At 36.0% G+C, this 25,842-nt stretch overlaps 3 protein-coding genes and 1 long non-coding RNA gene across 7 annotated transcripts in view; 2 read left to right on the top strand and 2 right to left on the bottom strand.

Moving 5' to 3' along the window:
- Positions 1-25,204, top strand: part of LOC309476149 (uncharacterized protein) — a 40,311-nt gene extending 15,107 nt beyond the window's left edge. The window contains exons 5-6 of the mRNA XM_082139371.1: positions 21,830-21,871; positions 24,423-25,204. Coding sequence (XP_081995497.1) covers positions 21,830-21,871; positions 24,423-24,451 — 71 coding nt within the window. The 3' untranslated portion in view covers positions 24,452-25,204. The remainder of the gene's footprint in view (positions 1-21,829; positions 21,872-24,422) is intronic.
- LOC309475987 (obscurin-like) overlaps positions 1-25,842 on the bottom strand; it is a 236,966-nt gene that overhangs the window by 1,190 nt on the left and 209,934 nt on the right. Inside the window, exons 6-9 of the mRNA XM_082139044.1 lie at positions 1,578-1,904; positions 1,097-1,387; positions 875-988; positions 81-148 (exon numbers count right to left, since the gene is read on the bottom strand). Coding sequence (XP_081995170.1) covers positions 81-148; positions 875-988; positions 1,097-1,387; positions 1,578-1,904 — 800 coding nt within the window. The remainder of the gene's footprint in view (positions 1-80; positions 149-874; positions 989-1,096; positions 1,388-1,577; positions 1,905-25,842) is intronic.
- On the top strand, positions 3,052-12,365 carry LOC309476244 (uncharacterized protein). Of its 4 annotated transcripts, none has more exons than XM_082139514.1 (6): positions 3,052-3,334; positions 5,811-6,212; positions 7,116-7,181; positions 7,812-7,931; positions 11,367-11,401; positions 11,582-12,365. In XM_082139514.1, the coding sequence occupies exons 1-6, from the start codon at positions 3,289-3,291 to the stop codon at positions 11,606-11,608; spliced, it is 696 nt and encodes a 231-aa protein (XP_081995640.1). In that variant the 5' UTR covers positions 3,052-3,288; the 3' UTR covers positions 11,609-12,365. The 4 variants fall into 4 exon arrangements, with proteins under 4 accessions (XP_081995640.1, XP_081995642.1, XP_081995639.1 ...); XM_082139516.1 differs by having other exon boundaries at positions 3,054-3,334; positions 7,824-7,931; XM_082139513.1 differs by having other exon boundaries at positions 3,054-3,334; positions 11,364-11,401.
- LOC309476497 lies at positions 21,904-24,358 on the bottom strand. The gene is made up of 2 exons (XR_014198209.1): positions 24,324-24,358; positions 21,904-22,630 (listed from the first exon to the last, which is right to left on the bottom strand). It is a non-coding gene; the product is annotated as an uncharacterized lncRNA (long non-coding RNA).

Here is a 25,842-nt window from a genome sequence, read left to right as displayed (position 1 = left end):
TGTACAAGCATACATACATTTGACTGCCTGTTAAATTTATACAGAGATGTACAACATAACTTAGGAATAAATTATCTTACCGTTTTATGTGCATTTCTTTCGATGAACGTTGGCTCAGAGTATATGATCTCTTTTTCAAGAGTCTGATCTATTTCAACAATAATAAAAGATACATTAAACAAATATATATGTTTTTTTCAAAACATACTGTATGTGTTATTATCATGGCTGTCAAAGTTACAGCATAAAAAAGGGCCATATATAAGATTTTTGATATAGGCCTATTTATCACTTTTTATTGCCAATGTGTGAATAGCTTGTAACGAAACTTAAAAAAAAAAAAAAAAGAGACTTTCCCTGACTTCCTGTTTGTCTATAAAAGCCTGTATGTGAAGAAATTGAAACCTTGTTTGCGGGAAAATGAAAAGGATGTGATGATTACATGCGCTCCTGAGAACCTCTTGCCCGTTCAATGACACATTACATGAATGCTTATACAATGTTCAGGATAATGCTGAAAGAGCCGTTCTGTACTGTAATGTCAATGTGTCATGCAAAGAAAAGGGATTCATTCAAGCTATAGTCTCACATAACCAAGATCTATATAGTCACTGCTATTCTAGAAATTAATTTAAACATCTTTTACACATGTAGTATTGTTATTGTATCATTACAGTAATGCAGATTTGCATGTCTGTCTTCAAATCACTTTTATTGTCACACCACTAACATGTGCCATGGTAAGTGAAATTCTTGTCTTTGTAATTCCACTGTGTTTTGATGCAGTTTGAGAAGTGCAGAACGTGTTTTTCTGAGTGAGACAAGTAAAGAGCGCTGCCCAGTGTCATTTTATAGATAAATGCCAAACACTTGCCTTCTTGATCAGTTTTTCTACATTTCTTGCAGATGCAGAAGATCCCAACGACTGCAACAATCATCAGAGATCCAGCAGAGATCAACACTATCAGAGACACTGACACTGGAGGAACTGAAGGAAAGAGAGACAGTCATTAATGTGAGTGAATGTGTGTGATCTCCAACAGAAGACAGAGATCAGGTCAGTAAATACACACATATATCATCAGTGCTGTGGTACCTGCACATGTGTGACAGAGTGTGTTGATGTCCAGATGTGTGGTCTGGTTGCTGATGGGATTGTTCAGCACACAGCTGTAGGTGTTTTTATCCTGATATTCCACCTCCAGAGGTAGAGAGAGACTGATGCTGAGATCACACACACTGATGCTGGACAATACACTGATTCCTTTGTACCAGGAGAGAGTCACATGACTCACATTCAACACTGAACACAGCAGTGAACAGTTTGATGATGATGATGAAGAACAGTGTGAAGAGTTACTGATGATGACAGGAACAGGCAGACGAGCTGAGAAAGATTAGAATAAATCAGAATAAATCATACAGAATAAATCATACTTTTTTTTACAGTGTTTTAATGTGTTGAGAGAGAGAGAGTTTGTGATGTCATTCATAAACAATAGACTGCTCAAAACGAAAGTATTCAATAGGCTGAAAAGGAAAGTCAAAAATAAGTGTGTAAAAATGATTTGGCTCACCATAGACAGTGAGACTGAAACTCTTGCTCACATTGCTCATCTGTAGTTTATAAACTCCAGCATGTTCAGTTGTGGTGTTTGTGATGGTCAGAGATCCAGTTTGATCGTCCAGCTTCAGTCTGTCTCTGAATCTCCCATCAGGAACATCATCATATACAGTGATGCTGTCGTCCAGTACATTGATTTCAGCTATTAAAGTGTTTTCATTTCCAAACCTCCACAGAATCAGATCATCATCCATCATCTCAGTGAGATCAGAGTTTAGAGTGACTGAATCTCCCTCCATCACTGACACTGACTTCACTGCATCTGTGTCAGCAAACACTCCTGGAGAATAGAGTTGATCACAGATTAAGGGTCCTAAACAACTTTATGTTGGTTTACTTAGGTACTATGTAAAAGTACAATGAAGAACAGAAGAAGCCAAACGAAAGAACAAATAAATGAACATAAAAGCTAAAAATGAGAAAAGTTAAAGGAATCTGAATCTGTCCCTAAAGTTATTCAGATGATAGTCCTGAATCCAAACCAGAATTTATAAGTAATACTTATTCAATTTCAAAATATAGAAAATAATAGCAAATGCATCTCAATGTTATTACTCTGTATAAAAACTACAGCATGAATTAAATCAGTACAAACATATAAAACAATTTTTTTTACTTACCAGCCAGTTTGCACAAACACAAGCAGAACAGAACGACAACATGAACCATTTCTTTGAGCAATATAACACAAGAACGCTGGAAGTCTGAAAACAGACTGCTTCGACACAGCAGAAGTGAGATATAATCTAATGTGTGTGTGTGTGTGTGTGTGTGTGTGTGTGTGTGTGTGTGTGTGTGTGTGTGTGTGTGTGTGTGTGTGTGTGTGTGTGTGTGTGTGTCTGTCTGTGTGAATCCTCATATCCTCCCCCAACACAACCTGATCACCTATTACTGAAAGACCTAATGATAAATGTTTTAATACTTACTGTTCTTACAAGTGGAAAACGAAATTCAGCATATCTGTACTGATTTTTTCAAAGGCCTTACCTGAATTTTGAATTAGCCATTGCATTGTGTTGTGTGTATGGTTAAAAAGAAGCGTCCATAAACTTAAAAGTTCATGAATAGGGGAATGCATGAATCCTGGCTTCGACTTATTAGAATGTTTCCCTAAAATCAGTAATGGATTCATCTTATTTCAATTAAAAAGGTGCTTTGCGTGGATTGAGTCAAATAGCGAGGTTGGTGTATTCATAGTTCAGTTCTATAAATACCTAAGACTATACTGCAGTTTCACTATGAATAATATAGCCTACTGCGTGCGTCACAGGCATTCAGTGATTCACATACATTTTCTGCTAAGGAAAAACACGTGGCTTTTTGTGTGTCTGTTTAATGTAGCTTATTCAAAGATACTTCCTAATTACGTCTCACAAGATACTGTGGGCGATATCCGATATCCCGCCTATGGGCTGCACGGGGATTTACGCGGATGCTTTCGCTTTCTCCTTCGCCTGACGAGAACAGCAACCAAAATGCAGTAGGCTATTTCATTTGGTCTAAGAAATAGAGATTATTGTGATTTGATGTGGATAAATATTAAATAGGTCGTGTATTTATTATCCGAAATTTATATTTACACTAAATATCATATTATTGAGGGCGTCTTTGTGAGGCAGGAAGAAAGACAGACTCCATAGCAACAGAGAAACACCGCAGATGAAATGATGGGACGCTGGTTTGTGCTCACTCTGTGCGTTTTGCTCGATGGTAAGACAGACTGTTTGATTTTGTAGTTTAATGCTTTCCCTTTTCATCGATGAATGTTATTTAAAAATAATATCTAAACCCTTATCTTGTATTGTACTTGTCACTGTTTTAAATAATTCACTATATTTCCTTGTTCTTTAACGTTTTGTGGGCGGTATTTATATTATAGTTCTTCCTGTTCCAGACTAGGAAACGGCGAAAGGAGTCGCTGTCACACAAAAAAAAAAAAAAAAAAAAGTAGAGATGCACAGTAATTGGGCCCGAAATTCTGGATGCACTTGGCCGAAAACCGAAACCGAAACCGAAAATGACCTTTAAAAATGACTATTAATTTTTTTTTTCTTTACATTCTATTATTATTAGACTTTTTAAATTCAATAATTTTACTGAATCTGAATTTAAAAAAAAAAAATAATAAAAGCCACTAAAATAGCCACACATTTGTTTAAAATAACACAAACATTGGACATAAAATAGGCCTATATTTAAATAATATTAGATATAAATATTTTCATATCTATATATAAATATATTATTCTTCATTCAGTTCTATGCAACATAATCAGATTTAACATGTAGTTAATTATTTGTTTTAATTGATTACAATTGAAACATTGAATTGATTATTTTTTGACCAATTATCAAAATAATGCACAGTTCCACAAAGCTATTATTATCAGAGCATGTGAGCAGATAGCAGGGAGTGGATCAGTGAACGAGATATCCCATTTTACTAGCGTTGCCCAGCACTACTATACACACCCTGTTACATCACAGTAGGGCTATTGCTAGTCTCGAGTAGCCAGATCTTCAGATTGACGGCAGAAGGTCTGGACTCTATCGCAGATTTCCTTGGCCAAGGATCGTCCAAGAGGACGCTTGACTGACATGTAACGCAACCAATCACAGTTTGTTTTGGTTCTGTGTCATGTTTAGGGGCATGACAATATAATGTTGATGTCCCTACAATAAAAGGCTGGCGTGCAAATAAATTAATTCAAGAATGTTGTGCAAGTTTACTGCAACAATGGAGCTGCGATATTCATATCTTTTGAAAATCCAGCGTTTAGTTGATCCAGATAAGCGCTCACTGTCACGGTTGTAAACACAATGGCTTTCTTGTTCCATGAGGCTGAGACTAGTGGCACTTTTCCACTGCTTGGTACGGTACGGTTCGGTACGGTACGGTTCGGTTCGGCTCAGCGCGGCACGGTTCGGCTCGCTTTGCTTTTCCACTGCGTGGTACGGCTCGGTTCACTTTAGCTTGCTTTTGGTTTTCCACTGATGTTAGTGCCGCTTCAAAGTGGGTGGGATTATAGACTGATCGTTATAGTTGCGGCAACCAACGAAAGGGACCTTTGCACTCCGTCCAATGACCATGATTCAGCCATTTCTTTTTTTTTTTTTTTTTCAAGCAAGTAGTTTAAAAACAGGTGCTACAGTGGTGGCTGTTACTGGCTATTGAAATCTAGCTGGTTTGATATCTTGTGTCTCAAATACAATGACACTGGTAGTGACGATTCTGTCTGACCAATCAGTGATCTGCAGTGTTTTCACATCACATTTTAGTATCGGTACGGTACACTTGGAACCTCAGCTGAGGTGGTACCATTTAAAGCGAGCCGTACCGTACCATGCAGTGGAAAAGCGCCATAAGCTATTGCAAACAGAAACAAGTCCAGAGAACTTGTGTAGCGCACACACAGACCGGAAAGCACAGCACACACACAGTGAAACACTGCAGTCACTTTGAAGATGTGCATCTTAGGAAGAAGAGCCGCTCGCAAAACATGCTGAGCCAGAATGAAACCTGATTGCTGAACATGGAGGGGCGGCGCGGCATATTTCTGGCTTATATTTTCAGGCTTTTTTTTCTTTCGACCAAAAACCAAAAATGCCATTTCGTCCGATAATTTTCGGCGGCTGAAATTTCGGTGCATCCCTGCTACAAAGCTGTTACTCATCTCGATCTCACAAGTTCCATTATAACAAATGAAGCTGTCTACACTGCACAATGAATCTCTTATTTACATCGTGTCTACACTTCGTTTATTATAATGAGAGAATTCGCTGTGCATAGTAATGAACAATAACTTTGGCGTTTTTGAGTGGTACTGACATTTTGACTAAATTAAACACCTCTGATTGGCCACTGCGTTGAAGAGATCAACAAACATGTCTGTGATTGGCTACATTGCTCACCGCTGCAAAAACACACTGTAAATAGAAACATTTGACATTTTAGTCTAGAGCGCAAACACTAATATGTTTTAAAGCATTTGGCAAATCTGTTTAGTTAATATGTTTAGAGGGTGCTCATGCTTTGTTTGTTTTATTATGTTTATTGATCTGTTGTCCTCATGGGGTGGTTAGCTGGTCTACACAATGTAGCTGATTTCAGGTTTATATTTGTATGTGGTGAAACCTGTACATACACACAGACACAAGTAGCCTGATTGTTTATTTGTGTCCTCAGGTGTGTTTGGCGATGAAGTGATTACAGTGTCTGTGATGGAGGGAGATTCTGTTACTCTAAAGACTGGTGTTACCAAACAACAACGTGACAAGATGCTGTGGTATTTTGAAGACACTCGCATAGCTCTGATCAATGGACATCACAATACAAGCTGTTTATATGATGGAGAAGACGGGAGATTCAGAGACAGACTGGATGTGGACTATGAGACCGGATCTCTGACCATCAGAGACATCAGATCTGAACATGCTGGACGTTATGAAGCAGAGCTGATCAGAAGCGAAAGTTCAGGCAAAAGGCAAAGCTTGAACAGAAACCGGAAGTGTGACAGTACAAAAATTACCAGAAAAATCAGCAGCACTCATGATGACACCATCAAAATATTCAGTGTGACCGTCAGCGGTGAGTCACTCAATGTTATTTACATCAATAAGTCACTCAATAATTTTTTTTTTTTTAAGAAATAAAATGATCTATTAGAAAAATAGATGATATAAAACCACAATCAATGCCATTGCCATGATGTTGTCACATTTCTGTTTAGTTTCATTTTCATGGACTTTTAGTTTTGTTTTCACCTTCAACGCGTTTCTTTTTTCTTTATATCCCGCGACTCATGAGTTTCTATAGACACTGATTATTCCTATAGTTTGATTCCTCTGTGTATTTAAGTTCCTCCCCATTCATTCTCTGTGGTCGGTGTTGAATGTGTTAGTGTGCGTACAAGAGCATGTGTGTGTGTGTGTGTGTTCGAGCACACCGTCGCTCCGCCTGGACTGCTCTGTGTTTATTCTTGGATTAAAAACCTTCGTTCTGGAAATCTCTTCATCTTCTCCCTGCCATAATGTGACACATAGAGGATGTGTTAAAGTCTCTTAAATATATCAGAGAGAATGGCATGCAGAACTGTTTGTTATGGTGTATTTGTCATAAGAGATGTTGAAACCGTTATTTTTATATTCTGAATATTTAATATTACACATCTATTCAAATTGTCCATCTTCCATGATGTAGCCTATTATAAAGTTTCACGTACAAAAACACTAAGATTCCATGAAAATGAAACTAAATAAACAGAACTGTGACAGCTGTAAAATGAATAGTTCATCAACATAAAAACTGTATTTTTTATGACTCTGACTCATTTTCAGGAGAAATATTTTGTGAATAATTAAATATGACATTACTGAAATCCTGTGATCCTACAAACAATCCAACATTCATATGGCTTTGTAATCTTTAATCAAAAGATTACATGAAAAACATCAAGTCATGTGTTCTTTCGTATTGCTTTGTGTTTTCCAGCTTCTCTGTCTGATCAAGACGAAACCACTGCAGAACCCCGTTTGGAGAAGCAGGAGTTTAACTTGAGTATGTTTTCTTCCTTTTTTTTTTTTTTTTTATCTGTTAATATATTGCATAACATGTAATACAGTTTATTTATGCACTGTTCTTAAGGGAGCTTGACTTTATAGTTCACTTAAAATGATATTGCTGTTGTTCTTTTAAACACATTTCAAATATCTATAAATATTGTTTGTCAAAATGTATCTTAAAAACCTATTTATAATAAAGATGTCAGAATTAATTAATAACGCTGATGGACACATGCTACTGGAAAGGCAAACAGAAACATAGCGGCTGATCAAACAGATGTAAAGTTCATGATGACAGATGTTAGGGTCGGGTCACATACAGTTAAAAGGCATCTTTCGACATTTCTGGAGGGTTATTAGATCTTCCATGTGTATATTTGAAGCACAGATAGTTTAGTTGTAAACGGGAAGTTAATCTCTAATTCTCCTTTGGAAAAATTATTTGGTAACAAACTAATTTCATAAACTGTTATGGGATTATTTCACATTGGAATAGAGGAGTAAGCCTTTCACATTACAATGTAAAAGTGTCCATCGAGATATAATGTCCATAGAGAATATATCCAAAGCATATTGTATAAACACACAGTCATATTCTCTCACACTAATGGCTGTTTGTCTTCAGATTCAGGTGTGTATTCAGGTGTGTTTCCAGCCGTTATCACAGGAATAAGTGCTGCTGTTCTGCTGCTGGTGTCTGCAGTTGCTGGTGTGATTTACTATCTCCACAGGAGCTCTAGAAAGGGTAAGTGTTATCTACCGATACTATAGTGAGAGGAAAACATTATGGGGCCAGATTTACTAAACAGGGCAAATTAGCGTGTGAGCGCAATTCCAGAAAAGTGCAGATGTGAGTGGAAAGTTCGACACACAAATAATAGAACACAGACGCAGCCGGATCATTTCCATAATGACCAATGCAATCCACCAAGATCTGCGCAAATTAGAGTTTTTTGGGTGGTAAATAATGGTGCAAATACCAGTACATCGACGACCGCAAACCTTAATAAATCACCTTGCATGATTCATTTAAATACTCTCCTCCCATAAATTTGCGTCTGAAAGAGAAACTCCTTCAAATGTATATGCAATAAGGTCAGCTGGAAAAATAAAAAGCCCTTTCCGCGCTTTTTCGGCGCTCATTTTTCACTGCGTGTCTTTTGTAAATCCTGACAGAAGTTTTTAACGCCAAAAGGTTTGCACTGCCGCAAACTGTTAGTAAACCTAGCCCCATGTGTTTTACACACAATTATTACACTGCTCTCTGGAATACTTGATTCTGATTGGTCAGTCGCGACATTCCAAGGTCATCAATAGCAACATTTTTTGGACAAATTCCAAACAGTGTTTTTGCGCCCTTGAAGGGACTTCTGGACGGGGCGCCCAAAAGTGAACAACTGAATGAAAAATGTGGTGATTGTTTTGTTTGTGATGTAGTAAACACATGTTCGTCGTGCATTTCTAATGTTGGTAAGAAATGTGTTTAATAGTAGATATATTCAGTGTTGGGGCAAGTTACTTTTAAAAGTTATGCGTTACTCCATTAAAAAGTAACTGATTGCATTATTTAGTTACTTTTTCTGAAAAGTAATGCACTACATTACTTTTTCTCACCTGGGGCCTGTTTCAATAAGGAGGTTCAACCAACTCTGAGTTAAAACTTGAACTCTGAGTTGACTTACCCTGAGATGGAAAACTCTGAGTTTTCGGTTACAGAACAGCTGAAATGAGTTAGTTCAATCAACTCTGAGTTGACTGACTCTGAGTTAAGCGCGTGCACCACAACTATAAAAAGCCATTATCAATGGAGCGCAGATATTACGAGTCACCATGGCAACAGCGCCAGACAAAAAGAGGTCTTCATATTTCTTCACATTTTAATTACTGTTATACAGTGATGGGTGTAATTAATTACCAAGTAATCTAAATACTGTAATTTAATTAAAGGGATTACTCTTAATTCTTCTGTAATTTAAAGTTTAATCTGATGTAATTGTATTAGACGATAGAACAATTCTGTATAGGCTATTTAACATACATTTTTAAAAGTTATATTTTTAATGTAACCTTCTCCCTCTACACACTTTGGTCAATTCAAGAATAATTCATGCAATTGTTTATTTGAAAGCATTAAAAGTGCTGTTTGTCTCTCCTTGTATTGTTCAAGTGTTTAAGGTTGACATGGGATTTAGTAATTAGTAATAAGTAGACCAATAATTTCTAAAGATAGTCATTATTACATTAATCTAATTACAATGTTGAAGATGTCATTTGTAGTTAGTAATACAAGTAACTTGCCCAACTGTTATAATATCAGAGGTGAAACTGGAAGAACAGTATGTTATTCAACCTAATTTTAATTTTCATGTAGGGGCAATCCTGCAGGCATTAAAAGAACATGGCAGCAGCTGAAATTTTAATATAAAAACATAATTCAGTCAAGTAAGGCTTGAGCATAGTATGGGTGTAGGCTACCTGACTTTACAAACATTTGACATATTAAATAACTAAAGCATCCAGTGTCTAGCAGTGCAGCAGCATTTTTGGCTGAGGGAATTCCTGGACGGACTTCAGAGCCAGTCCCAAAGATCCAAGGGCCTTCATAAAATGTAAGAGGTTTACATATGTGTTATTTTTTATATAGGCTATTTTTGAGATTTCCATTTATTTTACTTTGGGTTAGGATTTTTGTTGGTCCCAACAGATTCTGATGGTAATATCTGTCTTTTGGAGCCTCCTGTCCCAACAGAACCACAGGCAGTTGTAAGTCGCCTACTCAATACACCAGAAATTATGACAAATAGTGTTATAAAGTGCACTCAACCAAATGCTCATCACATGGGGATAAAGAGTTTCTGCTGCCACAGAGAGGCCTACAGAGGTAATGTTAATATTATGTGTCTACACATCAAACAATCTACACATTCAGATTTTTTCACATTTTTATGTGGAGTAGCCTATAGAATCTAAGATTAAATCTAAGTATAAACGGGTATTCTTATCTCTCCCCGCGCCCCCAGAGTGTGGAAGAACATCAGGAGGACGGTCCATCAACTTCTGGTGAACAGATGAACAGTTCAGTGATTTCCAGTAAATGCCACAGTTTAATTCTGTAGAATTTGTTTAGAACTACATTATGTAACTCTAATCTACTACTGTGTTTTCAGTTGCCAGTAAAGGAGTTATATAGACTTCATCTTATTTAAAAAAAAAAAAAAAAAATATATATATATATATATATATATATATATATATATATATATATATTATTTTTTTTATTAATAAAAGATTAATTTTATTAATAAAAATGTACTGAAAGAATGAATGAGGCGTTTAAACACCACTTCCACTTTAAAAAGGGGAGGAGACCGAAAGAAACTCTGGGTTTACTGAAGAAAACCTGCTCCCGACCAGGTTAGGTTCACAGAGTAAGTTACCATGGTAACTGACTCGGAGTATAAGTTACCTCTCTTTCTGAAACAGGCTTGACTTACTCTGCTTTCTCAGGTTTAACATACCTCCCATTCTGAAACAGAAAACTCAGAGTTTCCCTCATTTTAGGGTTAACATACTCAGAGTTTTCACTTAACCTCCTTTCTGAAACAGGCCCCTGGGCTGGGCTTGATGGGTTTGTTTTGTAATTTTTGCCAAATGCAAAGGCCCTTTCACATCAAAAGTGAAATGAATAATCCTCAGGCTGTAAATGTAAATGCAAATTCACACCTGTACAGTAGAGGGCGCCGCTCAGACAAACCTCACAGCTGTGCTGCCATTCTGGATTACAGAAGAATAGGAGGCAGGAGAAGAAAGTTTAATAATAAAAATGAAACAAATATGATGTTTATCTAAAGTCATTGTTGCTTGTTAGTATGATTAAATTGGATCATAGAAGGTCAAAGACGCCTCTTCATAACTGCTGTCTGTCAATAAATGGTAAAAAAAAAGTTACTTGCAAAAGTAATCTGATTATTTAATTCATGTTACATGTGATATTACCCCAACACTGGATATGTTTTGTGACTTGGGGAGAGCGGGGCACACATTTTTGTTACAGTGTGTGTGTGTGTGTGTGTGTGTGTGTGTGTGTGTGTGTGTGTGTGTGTGTGTGTGTGTGTGTGTACACATTATCCCATTCTGAGTGTTTAATTTTGTGTATGTGATTGTTTTTTTTTTAAAGCAGACAAAGGATCTTACGGAGAACTGGAAAAAGATGAGGTAAGATACTGTACTGAACTACTTTACTTCAGAGATCTGTGTTTGATTTCATCTGCACTGACAAACTCATCCTAATGGCAAATCAACTCATTTACCAGAATCGAATTCACTGATAGATGACAGATTTGTGCTGATTGTGTCTAAACGGCAATGTTCATTTTTCTCTCTCTCTCCTTACAGAATAAAAATACAGAATGTGTGATTTGAGAGGTTCCCAGCAGGATCAGTGTCCGGAGCATTATAACCATTGAATATATATATATATATATATCATGTTAACTGTGACAGTCACTCAGTGCACGTTTACATGTAGTCATTTAGCAGAAGTTTTTATTCACATCAACAGATGAGCATCACATGCACTTTATCACAGGAGTTATTATAATTGTGTCAGATGAATATTAATGCATGTGGTCACTAGTTATACCATCAGAAAAAGACATTAAGTCACTGTTCAGAAATGTTACTTTCTTCGGGCCTCAGAGGGTGAAATGATCTTTCAAGCTTATCAAAATTGTAATGTCTATAATGTTACTGAATGTTTGGAAATCAGTTCTGAAAGTAAAAATCCCATTCATTTTCTCAATAAAGAAACTTGTTATTTGTAATGATTCTATAAAACTAACACACATCTATCAGTAACAAAATGTTTTAATTGACAAATTCCACATGAAGAACTACAATATCCATAATCCAAGAAAAATCAGTCAGAGAATCATGTGTTCATTGCCTCATATGTGGCCTCTTACCTCAGTCTTGATTTTCTGTTTTATTTTGCTTCAAATCATAGTTTGTAATGTTGTGATTCATGAAGACGGCTGCTGCTAGAGACTGTGAAATATGAAGAAGATGAATGTGACAAACACTACCAAAACAGAAATTACACTGTCACTGTTTACACTGTGCTATTCTGCGTGAGAAAACACTACAATGTAATATCTATAATAAAAAAACCATCTTCAGATTTCCTGTGGCATTTTTTGCTCGTGTTTTTATTATTGAATTGTGAATTGAACAGTGTATTTCTATTTAATTCAATAATTAAAATAAATCAAGCCATTATGTAATAATAGTTGTACATTTTAAACATCTTCATTCCTCATGGATTGCATTAGTTGGTCCCGACAAACTTAGCAGAATCATTCAGTCTGAATATTTTATTGTTGTATGACTTCAATTAAAAAGAAAGGCTGTTGTTTTATTGGCATGACAGATATTTCTACATTTGTGTTTATAAAGCATTTAGAGCTTTTTTACGTACAATTAAAACAAAGAAAAGTGAAAATGTGCAAACCAACGAAACGTAAAATAAGAAACATAGCAAAGAAATATAAAATGGATAGCAATTAAATGAAATATTGATCAATTCTAGTTTTGTCCACCAGATGGACCCAACATACACAATACAGTCACTTTGGAGAAAAGCATCTAAAATACATACATGTAAATCACTATTATAGATTAAAACTCACGATATTTATGAAATATGATGAATGTTTTTTTTTTATTCGATGCCACAAGATAATCATATTATTTACATTAGCTGCCAAAAAAAACTAAACAAAAAAAACAAAAACATAAAGCACATCAAATGCACACATTTCTATCATTAATGCAGATTTCTAAATCTTTCCAGGATAGTCTTATAGTAGACTAATAGACTTACAGTAGACAAAATAAAACAGATTCAAAATAACTGGACAAATTCAGTGTTATCTGCTGTTATTGATCATCATTGACCAGAAGAACAGCGGCTGGTTATCGCTCTGTTACCAGTGTTGATGTGATTTTGCAGGACAATGTGGGACACGTGTGAGAGAGATACATTAAATTTTAAATATTGAAAATATAAAAAGAATGTCAAGCAGTCGTTAACCTGTCTTTTCTCCTTATTTTCATAAACTTATGTGATTCATAAACAATATGTGATTCAAATTGAAGGTTGATGGTTTGGTTAATGGCTTTTAGTGAAATCCTTATAGAGAAAAAAATAAAAAGCAAAAATATATCCAGAATTAAGTCTGCTGAAAACATGATCTCTTACACTGTATTTCCTCCATGTGTTATGATGTGTACATTTACACTGTGTGTGTTTTAAATAAACTGTTTAATGCTTCAAATGTGTTTTCATTCAACCGTCATTCAATCTGAATCTGAATTCATAGTTTATTCTTATTATGACTCCCCTTCAGTTATAATAAGCATATTTATGATCATAGCTGTATATCAGTTTGGCAGGTAATATTCTCTTAAACTCTACAGTGATCTATTGGTGTGACAAAATATGTTTACATTTGTATTTGTGGAGTTGCTGCATACACATTTATTAAAGGAAATTAAAATAGCAACATAACATACATTAAGAACATTTTAAAACAGTGTAATTAACAAAAATGAGTTGCAGAATAAAATGAAATATTCAAGAATATTCAGAGTTTTAGCCTCAGAGTGAGAGAATAGGAAAGCAAAGCTTCGTTTCACCATCACTAAACAATTAGACCACACATATTTTCATCTTTACGATTAAAAATCCAATATATGCCACAATATTCATGACATCTCTGACGTCATTGACCAGAAGAACAGCAGCAGCCACAGAAGCCACGCCCATCAGCGCAGTGACGACCAATCGCAGCACAGCTTCAACAGAATCACAACAGGGGGCGTGGCCTTCTGGAGAAACTAATGAAACAAATGATAAATGAAATTAAGATTTAAAAAAAAGTTAACTTTAGTCTTTCATGAATTCATGAAAGCGCTATATAAATGTAACGAATTATTATTATTATTATTATTATTAATTAATTAAAAAAGATCTAATTGTCTGCTCCACACAAGAAAATAAATAAATAAAGAACAGAAAAAAAACACACAAAAAAAACACATGATGACAGAAGCTCATTCATCATGTCTGGCATCTTAAGTCTCAATAAAATCAACACATCAGTGAATATTATCATCAGAGTTGTGGTACCTGCACATGTGTGACAGAGTGTGTTGATGTCCAGATGTGTGGTCTGGTTGCTGATGGGATTACTAAGTGTGTGTGTGTGTGTGTGTGTGTGCAGGGCCGTTTCAAGATATTTGGGGGCCCTAGGCAAAAGAGTGGTCCCAAGTCCTCCCTCAGGAAATTTTTTTAAATTCAGATGGGATTTCTTGAATTCTGGTGCATTTTAAGAGTCATGAATTACTGTTTAAGTGTTTAAGAAATTTAAGCAAAGCACCTAATAAAGCAACAAAATAAAAAATAAAAATAAAAAAAGTGAATAGCCATACGTTTATTGTTATTCTCATTGCATATCATGAAAGTGAAATGTGGAGGATTCGATATTTACTTTACAGGAAAAGAACTTAACTTCCCATAATGCCACAGACAGTAACGTCATACGCAAAACTACCTGTTGTTACGGTAGCCTACAAAGTGTTGAGATGTGTTGATGGAGAAGAATAAAAGGACAAACGCGAAGGAAAAAGGGCATTTTTCTCCAGATGGAATAGAAACATCACCAACGGAAATTGATAGCCTGCATACGCCTAAAATGTAACCGGACTTGATGGATTATTTTGTTTGGACCTAACTGCATGGGATGGGAGTCATAGGACCAGCTCATTTTGTTTGGAATTGACAAAGTTTTTACCGGTGACCGCAACCGCGGGCAGACAGCCGTCAAGAGTAAGTTACAACACTTCTCTAGCTTTTGCCTATATATGGCAAGCCGTTTTAGCTTAAATTGTACCCAGCGTTACTCGTCGTAATTGCATTTTTACTAGTAAGAATTCAATTAGAGAGCTCTACAATTCAATTCTTACTAGTAGCAATTACAATTAGAGAGCTCTCCAATTCAATTATTACTAGTAACAATTACAATTAGAGAGCTCTCTAATTAAATTATTACTAGTAAGAATTACTATTACAGAGCTCTCTAATTCAGTTCTTACTAGTAACAATTCCAATTAGAGAGCTCTACAAATGAATTTTTACAAGTCATATGTCTCCATTGACTTCCATTCATTTTTAATTACGGAGCTGTACAATGGAATTGTTACTAGTAAGAATTACAATTAGAGAGCTCTACAATTGAATTGTTACTAGTAAGAATGCAATTGCAGAGCTCTTTAATTCAATTCTTACTAGTAACAATTTAAATAGAGAGCTCTCTAATCCAATTATTACTAGTAACAATTCCAATTAGAGAGCTCTCTAATTCAGTTGTTACTAGTAAGAATGTAATTGCAGAGCTCTTTAATTCAATTACAGAGCTCTGCAATTATACATATCTTTAATTCATATTTTTACTAGTAAAAATTCAATTAGAGAGCTCTGTAATTGCATTCTTACTAGTAAGAATTTAATTAGAGAGCTCTCTAATTGTAATTGTTACTAGTAATAATTGAATTAGAGAGCTCTCTAATTGTAATTCTTACTAGTAACAATTCAAATGTAGAGCTCTCTAATTGTAATTCTTACTAGTAACAATTCAATTGTAGAGCTCTCTAATTGTAATTCTTACTAGTAACAATTCAATTGTAGAGCTCCGTAATTAAAAATGAATGGAAGTCAATGGAGACATATGACTTGTAAAAATTCATTTGTAGAGCTCTCTAATTGGAATTGTTACTAGTAAGAACTGAATTAGAGAGCTCTGTAACTGTAATTCTTACTAGTAATAATTGAATTATAGAGCTCTGTAATTGTAATTCTTACTAGTAGTAATTGAATTGGAGAGCTCTCTAATTGTAATTGCTACTAGTAAGAATTGAATTGTAGAGCTCTCTAATTGAATTCTTACTAGTAAAAATGCAATTACGACGAGTAACGCTGGGTACAATTTAAGCTAAAACGGCTTGCCATACCTATATACATGGCAAAAAATCTCATGCGATCGTAATCTGGGCTCGTGCATCAAGAGGATTTAGCTCAAAGGAAGTTTTCGAACGCTGTAGCTACAACAGTGAAGGGGCGAGAAGTTGTCTAGTGTGTATTTTATGCTTAAATTCTGCAAACAGAACAAAGTTGTGTATGACTATTAGTTTAACTTTTTCACCCTCTAACAACGCTCACATACCGTTGTGTTTGGTCACTGATGTCAAGGTTTATGTTCGCAGAGATGTGAAAACACGTCAGACAGTTGCATTTGGAGCTAATAATGGTTTACTTGCCGCTGTGTCTTTGGCGTTTTTATTGTTTCTTTCTCTGTCTTTTGGAAAATCCTGAAGGGTATGAGCGCTTCATGATGACATTTTTAAATTTAAATGCCCGCGTAGCGCTGTTACTGACAGCTAGTGGGGGACCTGATGGGGGGTGCGCGACGGTGGATGTCACTTCAACATTACAGTGATTAGGGCACTCATAGTGTTTGTCGTTGCATAGGAGGAATCCCTCTAGTTTGGGGGGCCCCTCTCACGGAGCAGTACTGGAGAGTGATTGCGCTGTCTCACTGTGATAGTTTGTTTACAGTGGTTGATACTGTTTGACGAGGGCAGATACACAACCTAAACGACCGTGCGGCCATCGGGGGCCCCCTTCAGCTGGGGGCCCTAGGCAGCTGCCTACCTTGCCTACCCCATTGCGACGGCTCTGTGTGTGTGTGTGTGTGTGTGTGTGTGTGTGTGTGTGTGTGTGTGTGTGTGTGAGTGTGAGAATGACCGTGTCTTCCATCATCTCGCTTTCTGATTGGATATTGTTTCGTTTCACGTGATAATCTCCAGAGCGTGCGCGTGTTTGTCCTCGGAGTTCCCCCCACACATCAGGATTTCTGATCGTAAATATTAAACATGTTTAATATTTGGATTCGCGATCGGAGCGGCTCCGACGTTCTTCCGAGCAGGTTCGGACACTCTTAACACACCTCACACCAAGGGAAAATCTGACAAAATAATCTGTTAAACCATCAAGATAATCGGGACATAGCTAGGATTGTCGGAAGGGGAGAAATCGGCCCAAAATCAGCCCGATTATCTTTTGGTGTGTACCCAGCATAAGGTAATGTCTAACTGCGTCACAGTGACTCATTCATTTCCTGCTAAGGAAAAACCCTGTGGGCAGGTGTTTAACTCTCATCTTTCCCTCGCACTTGTGACACATCTTTCCCTCTCGGGTCAAAATGCTTTGAAGCCCAGAAATTATACTTTATTATTATTAATTTTTTTGTCTAGAAAGCTTATTTTTAAGTCAGTTACAAAACAACGTAGATTGGTCTTATTTGAAACCGAAAGTCACTGCTATAGTTCATATCTTAACTTAATAGAGCTCTATGTCTACGCATTAAACTGCCCCCTGATTTTTTATTCGCTCCACCGCTCTTCAAAGTGGGGAATCTGGGGGTTTACATCATGCTGAATGGTTTCAATTTCTCATTCGCAACCAAAGCGCGATATACGCATACGTTTTTTTTATTCGTCCGGCTAAGACATTAGACATTATTTATATTTCATCTGGATCAGGCAGGAGATTGAACAGATCAATGGAGCAACACTGGCTATTTAAATCAAACACAGCTGATGAAAGAAAAGGACGCTGTTTTCTGCTTACTCTGTTTTTGCTCCTTGATGGTAAGACGTTTTTGAATTTATGGTTATAACGCATATTCTAGTTTTATTTATCATATTCTAACAGCGCATCTTCTATTGGTCGCTGTTTAAGTCATTTTGTAGCTTGTAGTTTAGGAATATAGCCTAATGGTGCCACACAATGTTTCTTGTTGTTATACATTTTTAGACGGCGTTTATTTCGTGTCTCCTGTTCTGGAAAAGTCAATCATGTGACTAGACTACAGCTATAGGCTAAACCACAATACGATCGTTTTATTCTTATTACACAAATCTCTTCTTAAGCATTGGTTGATAATTCTTTCTCCAACACAGCAAAAACAAACAAAAACCGGCTTGAATAAAACCCTATTCGGACGGGACTAGTTTAACATGGAGAGGTGGGATAAAGTAAATTCTACCAGAGCTTCTCAGTGATTTTAGTCCCATCCGAATGTGCCATCTCAGTGATCACGGACAATGTCAGTAAAGATTACGGCGACTTTTAGGCTACCTGCAGTAAAAAGATCCGGAAAAATTACCTCAGTAATCCCCTATGCCTTGTTTAGATTACACTGTGTCAGATTACACGATTTTGACTCCTAAAATCTTGTCGTGTCGTTGCTTTCCGACCAGTCATCGCGTGCCGTCTCTCTCTCTCTCTCTCTCTCTCTCTCTCTCACACACACTCTCACACACACACACACACACACACACACACACTCTCTCTCTTGACAGAACCGTCATGGAAGACCGGAATTATTATTTTTTTTAAACATGCTAGTCTTTTTATCGTGATGTCGTGAAGTAGGTTGTCGCCCACTATGACACAAACAAGATGAAACAATCGAATCTTGCGTCCTGACGCCACCGACGTTTACAAATCGTGCCAAAATTGTGCTAAAATCGTGTAATCTGAACCAGGCATTAGACCCGTTGTAAATATGTATGTAAATATTCCGTAATTTCCTGTTTAAAAGTAGTTTTCTGCGGTTTCTCAAGTATGGAGGAGCTTGAAAAAGCATTCAGTTGCGTGTAATGTGTTGAGAACTCAAGTGAACTAAATCACTTATTCACAGTCTGTGGCAGAACTCAAGTGTTTTCCACACGCCATTCATATCAAAAAGGTCAAAATCATTTTTAGAGGCACGATACTTCTTTTAGTGTTAGATAGCCTAAGTGCCTATTACCAACATAATACAATCTGAATGTGTTTAATACATTCGACCGGACCTATTTTATATATACAAGTATAGGTTATAGCCTATATACAGTATAGGTTATATATGTGTTTGCACACATGATGATATCAGGAAGCAACGAAATACACGCATGACGACAGGAGTGACGGCAGTGCGTAAATCGAGTTTACCCTTCCACTTCTGATAGTTTTACTGAGATCTCTTATCCCGTGCGAATTGATCATAGACAGTATATAAACTGGACACAGCGACCCCATTGGATTCAACGGAGACAAGTGAAGTCAATTAGAAGCACTCACTTCCTGATGGCTGAGCGTACTGCGCAGACTCAAACTGAGCTTGACGACGTAGATGTGACGTGAGCAACCCGTCTGTCTTCTAGTAGCTGTGCCGAAAGAAATCTGAATATTCCCTTCCGAATCTTGCAGAGATGGAGAGCGTGAGTAGGAGGTGTCCATGAGCTAGGAGCAGGAGCAACTTTTGCTAAGTATTCTGATTAATTACTTTGTCATTTTGCCTCCACGTCCCCCCGATTACGCACAAGCTTCTCCTCCTGTTCATACTGTAATCTCTCTACTGTGCGACAGAGAGTCGCGTGGTTATGATGCAATCGTTAGCCTATTTTTACAAAAACGGCTTCTACGGGGCCATAACGTAAGATACAAGGTAATGGAGCCTTTTATACATTTTCGTGTTTCTTTAGAAATAAATAATGGACAAATGGAGTCTTTAAACGCCTCAGATGTAAAGTTATTTGCTGTCAAAGTGACGCCAAAATGAATGGGAGTCAATGGAATGCTAACAGCAGGTGATGGTCCGCTAATCAATGGCGGCGCCCGGGAAAGCTTCAATATTTTATGAAACCCTGCCCCCCTGGAATTGATGGCCATTATTATTACAGACGTCCTGTGGTAAAATTACATGACTCCACCTCTCCATGTTAAACTAGTCCCGTCTGAATAGGGCTTTAGTGGAGACTTTCAATTCTGTAGTTTTTAATCAAAGCTAATAATATTTGTTTTCTAACCCCACCTTCAATCGTAACCTTTTGCATTTAGATATTAAATATTTATGTTTATTTATCCATTTTTCTCATGGGAACGGTTAGCTAGTCGCCACAAAATCTGATTTCAGACTATCTTTAGTCTATGTATGTGAAATCTGTACACACAACCACACATATAATTGTTTATTTGTGTCCTCAGGTGTGTTTGGTGATGAAGTGATTACAGTGTCAGTGATGGAGGGAGATTCTGTTACTCTAAACACTAATATTACTAAAAAACATCATGACAAGATGCTGTGGTATTTTGAAGACACTCGCATAGCTCTGATCAACGGACATCGCAATACAAGCTGTTTGTATGATGGAGAAGACGGGAGATTCAGAGACAGACTGGAGGTGGACTATGAGACTGGATCTCTGACCATCACAAACATCACATCTGAACATGCTGGACGTTATGAAGCAGAGCTGATCAGAAGCGAAAGTTCAGGCAAAAGGCAAAGCTTAAACAGAAACCGCAAGTGTGACAGTACAAAAATTACCAGAAAAATCAGCAGCACTCATGATGACACCATCAAAATATTCAGTGTGATCATCATTGGTGAGTCATGTTATTTACCCTTATGTATTTTTGTTGTTGTTGAAGGAATTAAATATTTAATTAAATAATTTTTCTATTTTCTATTATAATAAACATTCAATTTCATTGGTATGCTGTAAATTTAATAAACTGCATTTCCGATCACTCTGCTCAGTCATTTTTCAATTAAATTTGCAATACTGAAATCCTGTGATCCTACATACAATCCAGCATCCATGTGTCTTTGTAACATTGAATCAAAAGATTGTCAAAAACGTCAATTCTTGTGTTCTTTCGTATTTCTTTATTTTCATTGGTTTGTGTTTTCCAGCTTCTCTGTCTGATCAAGATGAAACCAATAAAGAACCTCATATGGAGAAGCATGCGGCTGACTTGAGTATGTTTTCTACTCTACTTTTTATAAAATGTATTATATCATAACATGTATTACAGTTTATTTGATAACTACACTGTTCATATGGGGAACTTCACTTTATAATTCACCTAAATAATTCTGATGTTGTTCATTTGAACACAAAATATTAATTAAAAAACAAATATATAAATAATGTTTGTCAAACTCCTAAACACTTTCTATGTATAATTGATTAAAGATGTCAGATACAATAACGCTGTAGCCTTGGGAAGCCCATAACATGCTCCTTCCAAAAGTTTCATTCAACAAACCATGGATACATACTACTGGAAAAGCAAACTCAAACAGATTTAAAGTTCATGATGAGAGATGTTAGGGGGGAAATGCTCTCTCGACACTTCTGGAGGCCAACCTCATAGGTTATAGATCTAATTGAAGCACAGATAGTTTAGTTGTAAACAGGGGAAGTTAATCTCTAATTCTCCTTTGGAAAAATGATGTGGTAACATACCCAAATTTCATAAACTGTTGAAGACTATTGAGGAACTAGCCTTTCACACCTCCAATTTGGACATACAGTACATTGTCCAGAGAGAATCTAATGAATATGTTATAAACTCAGTCAGATTCGCTCACACTAATGCCTGTTTCTCTTTAGCTGATCCAGGATCAGGTCTATCTTCAGGTGCTGTTGCAGGAATATCTATTGCTGTTCTGCTGGTGTCTGCTGCTTCAGCTGTTGGTGTGATTTACTATCGCCACAGGAGCTCTGAAAAGGGTAAGCATCACCTACAAATACTATAGGAAAACTTTTATGCAAAAGTATTACCTGGCTCTCCGAAATACTTGATTCTGATTGGTCAGTCGGGACATTCCACGGTCAGATATTTCCTGATAATGACGTCATAACTAAAATTCGGTTGAAGGGGCGCCACCTGTAGGGGTTTTCCAAACGAAAGTGAACAACTGCATCTCTTCACGAAGGGGGCTTCCACAAGTCTGTTAGTGAAGGGTACATGTGATGGTCATGGGAGTAATTTTATTGCTTATGGTCATGTGACTGCGAGTCCTGGCGATTCAACTTAAAGCTAGATGGCAGGAGAATTCAGTTAAAGTATAAACAAAATAAGTTTTTGTTGTGTAGATGACATACATTTGTGTTATACATTTCATATGACGTTTGCATGTTTTGTTGGTAAGAAATGTTTAAAAGTAGAAATGTTTTGCAACTAGGGGACAGTGGGGCACAACCTTACACTTTCTGACTTTCTCAGTTTGTGTAAATTCACTTGAGGTTCAGAGTATTTTTTCCCCCTCGGTAATTTCACAAATCTAGAACAAATATGTTGTCTTGTTTTATTTTCTTTAAAAATTGGAATTGAAATGTAAAACAACCATACAATAGCTTGAAGTGTTATCTGAATTTTGATGCTATTTTTATTCAATACATTATTGATATGGCAACTAGTAAATACACTATACACACACACAAACACTCATACTGTGATACTGTACTGACCTAAACTGTAGATGACAGCTCTAGTGACATATGTACCATAAAAAAGTGTTTTTTTCAAAAATTTCAAATAACAGGCATAAAAATGGTTGACTTTTGTTCTACTAACTCAGTGTAAGATACCAAGTTTTCAGCAGACTTAATTCTAGATGCATTTTTGTTGTTTATGTTGTTTCAAAATTTTCAATTGGAATCAGAATTTATGTGACAATTTGTTGTATTAGTGCGTACAATCGTCATATGGTGTGACATGAAAATAATTGTATATAAACTGAAAATGGATTATACCTTTCTAAAGTTACTCACTTTATCAAAGTCATTTATCATAACTAAACTGTGATCCATTATAGTTTTGTGAAAATTAATTAAATTTGTGTATTATTTTCTAAAACATTGCTCAATGTGAGACCTATGCCGTCGGTCTTTCAACATATTTTCTATTTATTGTGACAAACCTTGCTAGAAAATTATAAAAATATTTGTGACTCTTGCTGATACTATTTTCTATGTATTCCATGAACATTTTCAGGTTTTATCATTAATAAAGGTATGTTATTTTCACAATTTGGAATGTCACACCAAATGATATAGTGTCACACCATATGATAATGTCGTCATGTGTCAATGCAAACCATGTATTATCCTACTTATTGGTGGGTACTGATCACTCATATGGCAGGAAATATTTAACCACTCTTAAATGCTGGAAGGCAATATTCAAATTTTATTGATTTATTTTATATTTAACAATAAAAAAAAATTTTTTTATATTGTATGAACCATATGAACCATATGTGGATAATTACAGCTTTTATGTGATGATGGACCCAAATAAATGTTTAAAAGGACAAAACATACATTGGACTTTGTTATTTATTGTTATATATGCAGGGAATTACAATTCATATCATATGGTGTGACAATCAAATCATATGTCGTGACAGGCAGACATGTCACACCATATGATAAAGTGTCACACCATGTGATGTTTTCTGCACTTAGCACAACCTTGAGTCTTGTAGCTACACATTAGCATACTAACAACATGCTAGCTATAACAAAGCAGTATAGATTTACATATAATTATGACAAAATAATAACATTTCTTTTGCATTTTTATAAAAAAATGTGTCACACCAAAAGACATCTGGAAGTGGGACTTTTGTCAGAGTGCCAACAAGATCTGATTTATTGTAAAAATAAAAATGATGACTCAACCTCAGGTTGAACAGTAGCAATACACTGCTAGTTCTGTACAACATTGCTGAAGAAGGTCCTCTCCTTCCCAAGGGTGTCAAAACAGTTGCCCGTTCAAATATCCCAAAATAGTGTCACACCATATGATTTTGATTTGTGTGACAAAATCTTTTTGATTAGAACTGACTCAAAACATTATGCTTGGACTTTGAAAAGAGTAGGCTCACAAATAGACATCTGTATTATTTTTCTGTATTTTTTGAGAATTTTTGCATTTATTTATTTTTGTTTTATTCAAGTTCTCACTTTGAGAAACAAGTGCCGGACAGTCACACCATATGAGTTTTGTTATGTTTGGTTGAAAATTCTGAAAAAATGAGTGATGGACTGTTTTAATGTTGAATATGTTCACATAAAGCATAATGTTCTGCACAATATTGAGAAGGTTTTTGGCAAATATATTTTGTATTCATACATGTTTGACACTGAAGACAGCAAAACTGCCATGTCACGTCACCCACCCATCTACAGATCTGTAGATGCTGATTTCTTTTTTTTTTCTTTAGGTTTCTGTAACTCTAAACAGCACTGTTCATTTCTCTTTCTCTTCTTACAGAAATATTACATACAGATTGTGTGATCTGAGAGGATCCCAGCAGGATCAGTGTGCAGCTTCAACATTACCATTGAATTGAATATACTGTATAAAACATATTTAAGTTTCGAAAATACTTTTTGTGAAATGTTTTTGTTTAAATTACCCTTAGCTTCATTCCTCTGTTCTATTCCAATTTTTTTTTTAGCCACTATGTGAATGTGTGTATGTGTTTTGTTTAGGTTTGTGATTTAGTTCATAAAACTTGTGCACAATAAATATTTGGTTCAGATTCTCTGCTTGTGGCAAAGTAAAGTTAACGCATTCTGGTCTTGTGACACGCTGTGAGCGCTGTACATGCTATATTATTTTCTGTGGCCATGAAAAATGCCCCTTTCTTAGAATGAATAAATAATCAGTGTTTGCTGGACGAACTGATTAAGGCCACATTTACACATAGCTGTACCACAGATCTACCAGTAACAAAGTGTATTTAATTGACAAATTCCACATGAAGAGCTACAATATCCATAATCCTGAAGAGTCAGAGGTTAATTCCCTCGTATGGCCTTTTACCTCTGTCTTATTTTTCTGTTTTCTTTTGCTTCAAATAGTTTGTAATTTTGTGATTCATGAAGACGGCTGCTGCTAGAGAATGTGAAATATGGAGAAGATGAATGTGATAAATACTTCCAAAAACAGAAATTGCACTGTCCCTGTTTACACTGTATTATCATATTTGTTCATGAGGAAACACTACAATGTTATGTCTATAATAAAAAAGACTCTTCAGATTTCCTGTGGCATTTTGTTGCTTGTGTTTTTATTATTGAATTGTGTTTAGTGTTACTTCTATTTAATTCAATAATTAAAATAATTATGTAATAATAGTTGTATATTTTAAACATCTTCATTCCTCATGGACTGCATTTGTTGGTACACAAACTTTCAGTTTGAATTAATATTTTATTGTTATAAAACCCTTCAATTAAAAACAGGCTTATTTATGATTCATAGATGTGTATCAGATGGGTGCTACTCCGTTCTCAGTTTAAATTTTATGTTTTATTGGCATGACAGATATTTCTACATTTGTGTGTAAAGCGTTTGCAGCTTTGTTCCGTACAATTAAAACAAAGCAAAGTGAAAATGTGCAAAGCAATGAAACACAAATTAAGAAACTGTAATTGGAAAATAAATATACTCAAATGAATGGCAATTAAAGGGGTGGTATAATGCCCTTTTCACAAGATGTAAAATAAGTCTTTGATGTCCCCAGAGTGTGTGTGTGTGTGTGTGTGTGTGTGTGTGTGTGTGTGTGTGTGTGTGTGTGTGTGTGTGTGTGTGTGTGAAGTTTTAGCTCAAAATACCCCACAGATATTTTTATATAGCATGTTAAAGTTGTCACTTTTTGAGGGTGAGCAAAAACGCACCGTTTTGT

Source organism: Leuciscus leuciscus, assembly GCF_965113295.1.
Source record: "Leuciscus leuciscus genome assembly, chromosome: 15".
Classification (NCBI taxonomy): Eukaryota; Metazoa; Chordata; class Actinopteri; order Cypriniformes; family Leuciscidae; genus Leuciscus; species Leuciscus leuciscus.
The sequence above is the reverse complement of the archived record's forward strand: the minus strand, read 5'-3'. Positions and strand labels throughout refer to the sequence as shown.

Coding starts and splice junctions, on each gene's coding strand:
- LOC309476244 (XM_082139513.1), top strand. CDS start 3,289: ATGATGGGACGCTGGTTTGTGCTCACTCTGTGCGTTTTGCTCGATG. Junction 3,335..5,810: donor TCTGTGCGTTTTGCTCGATG/GTAAGACAGACT, acceptor TTGTGTCCTCAG/GTGTGTTTGGCGATGAAGTG. Junction 7,182..7,811: donor GAAGCAGGAGTTTAACTTGA/GTATGTTTTCTT, acceptor GTTTGTCTTCAG/ATTCAGGTGTGTATTCAGGT.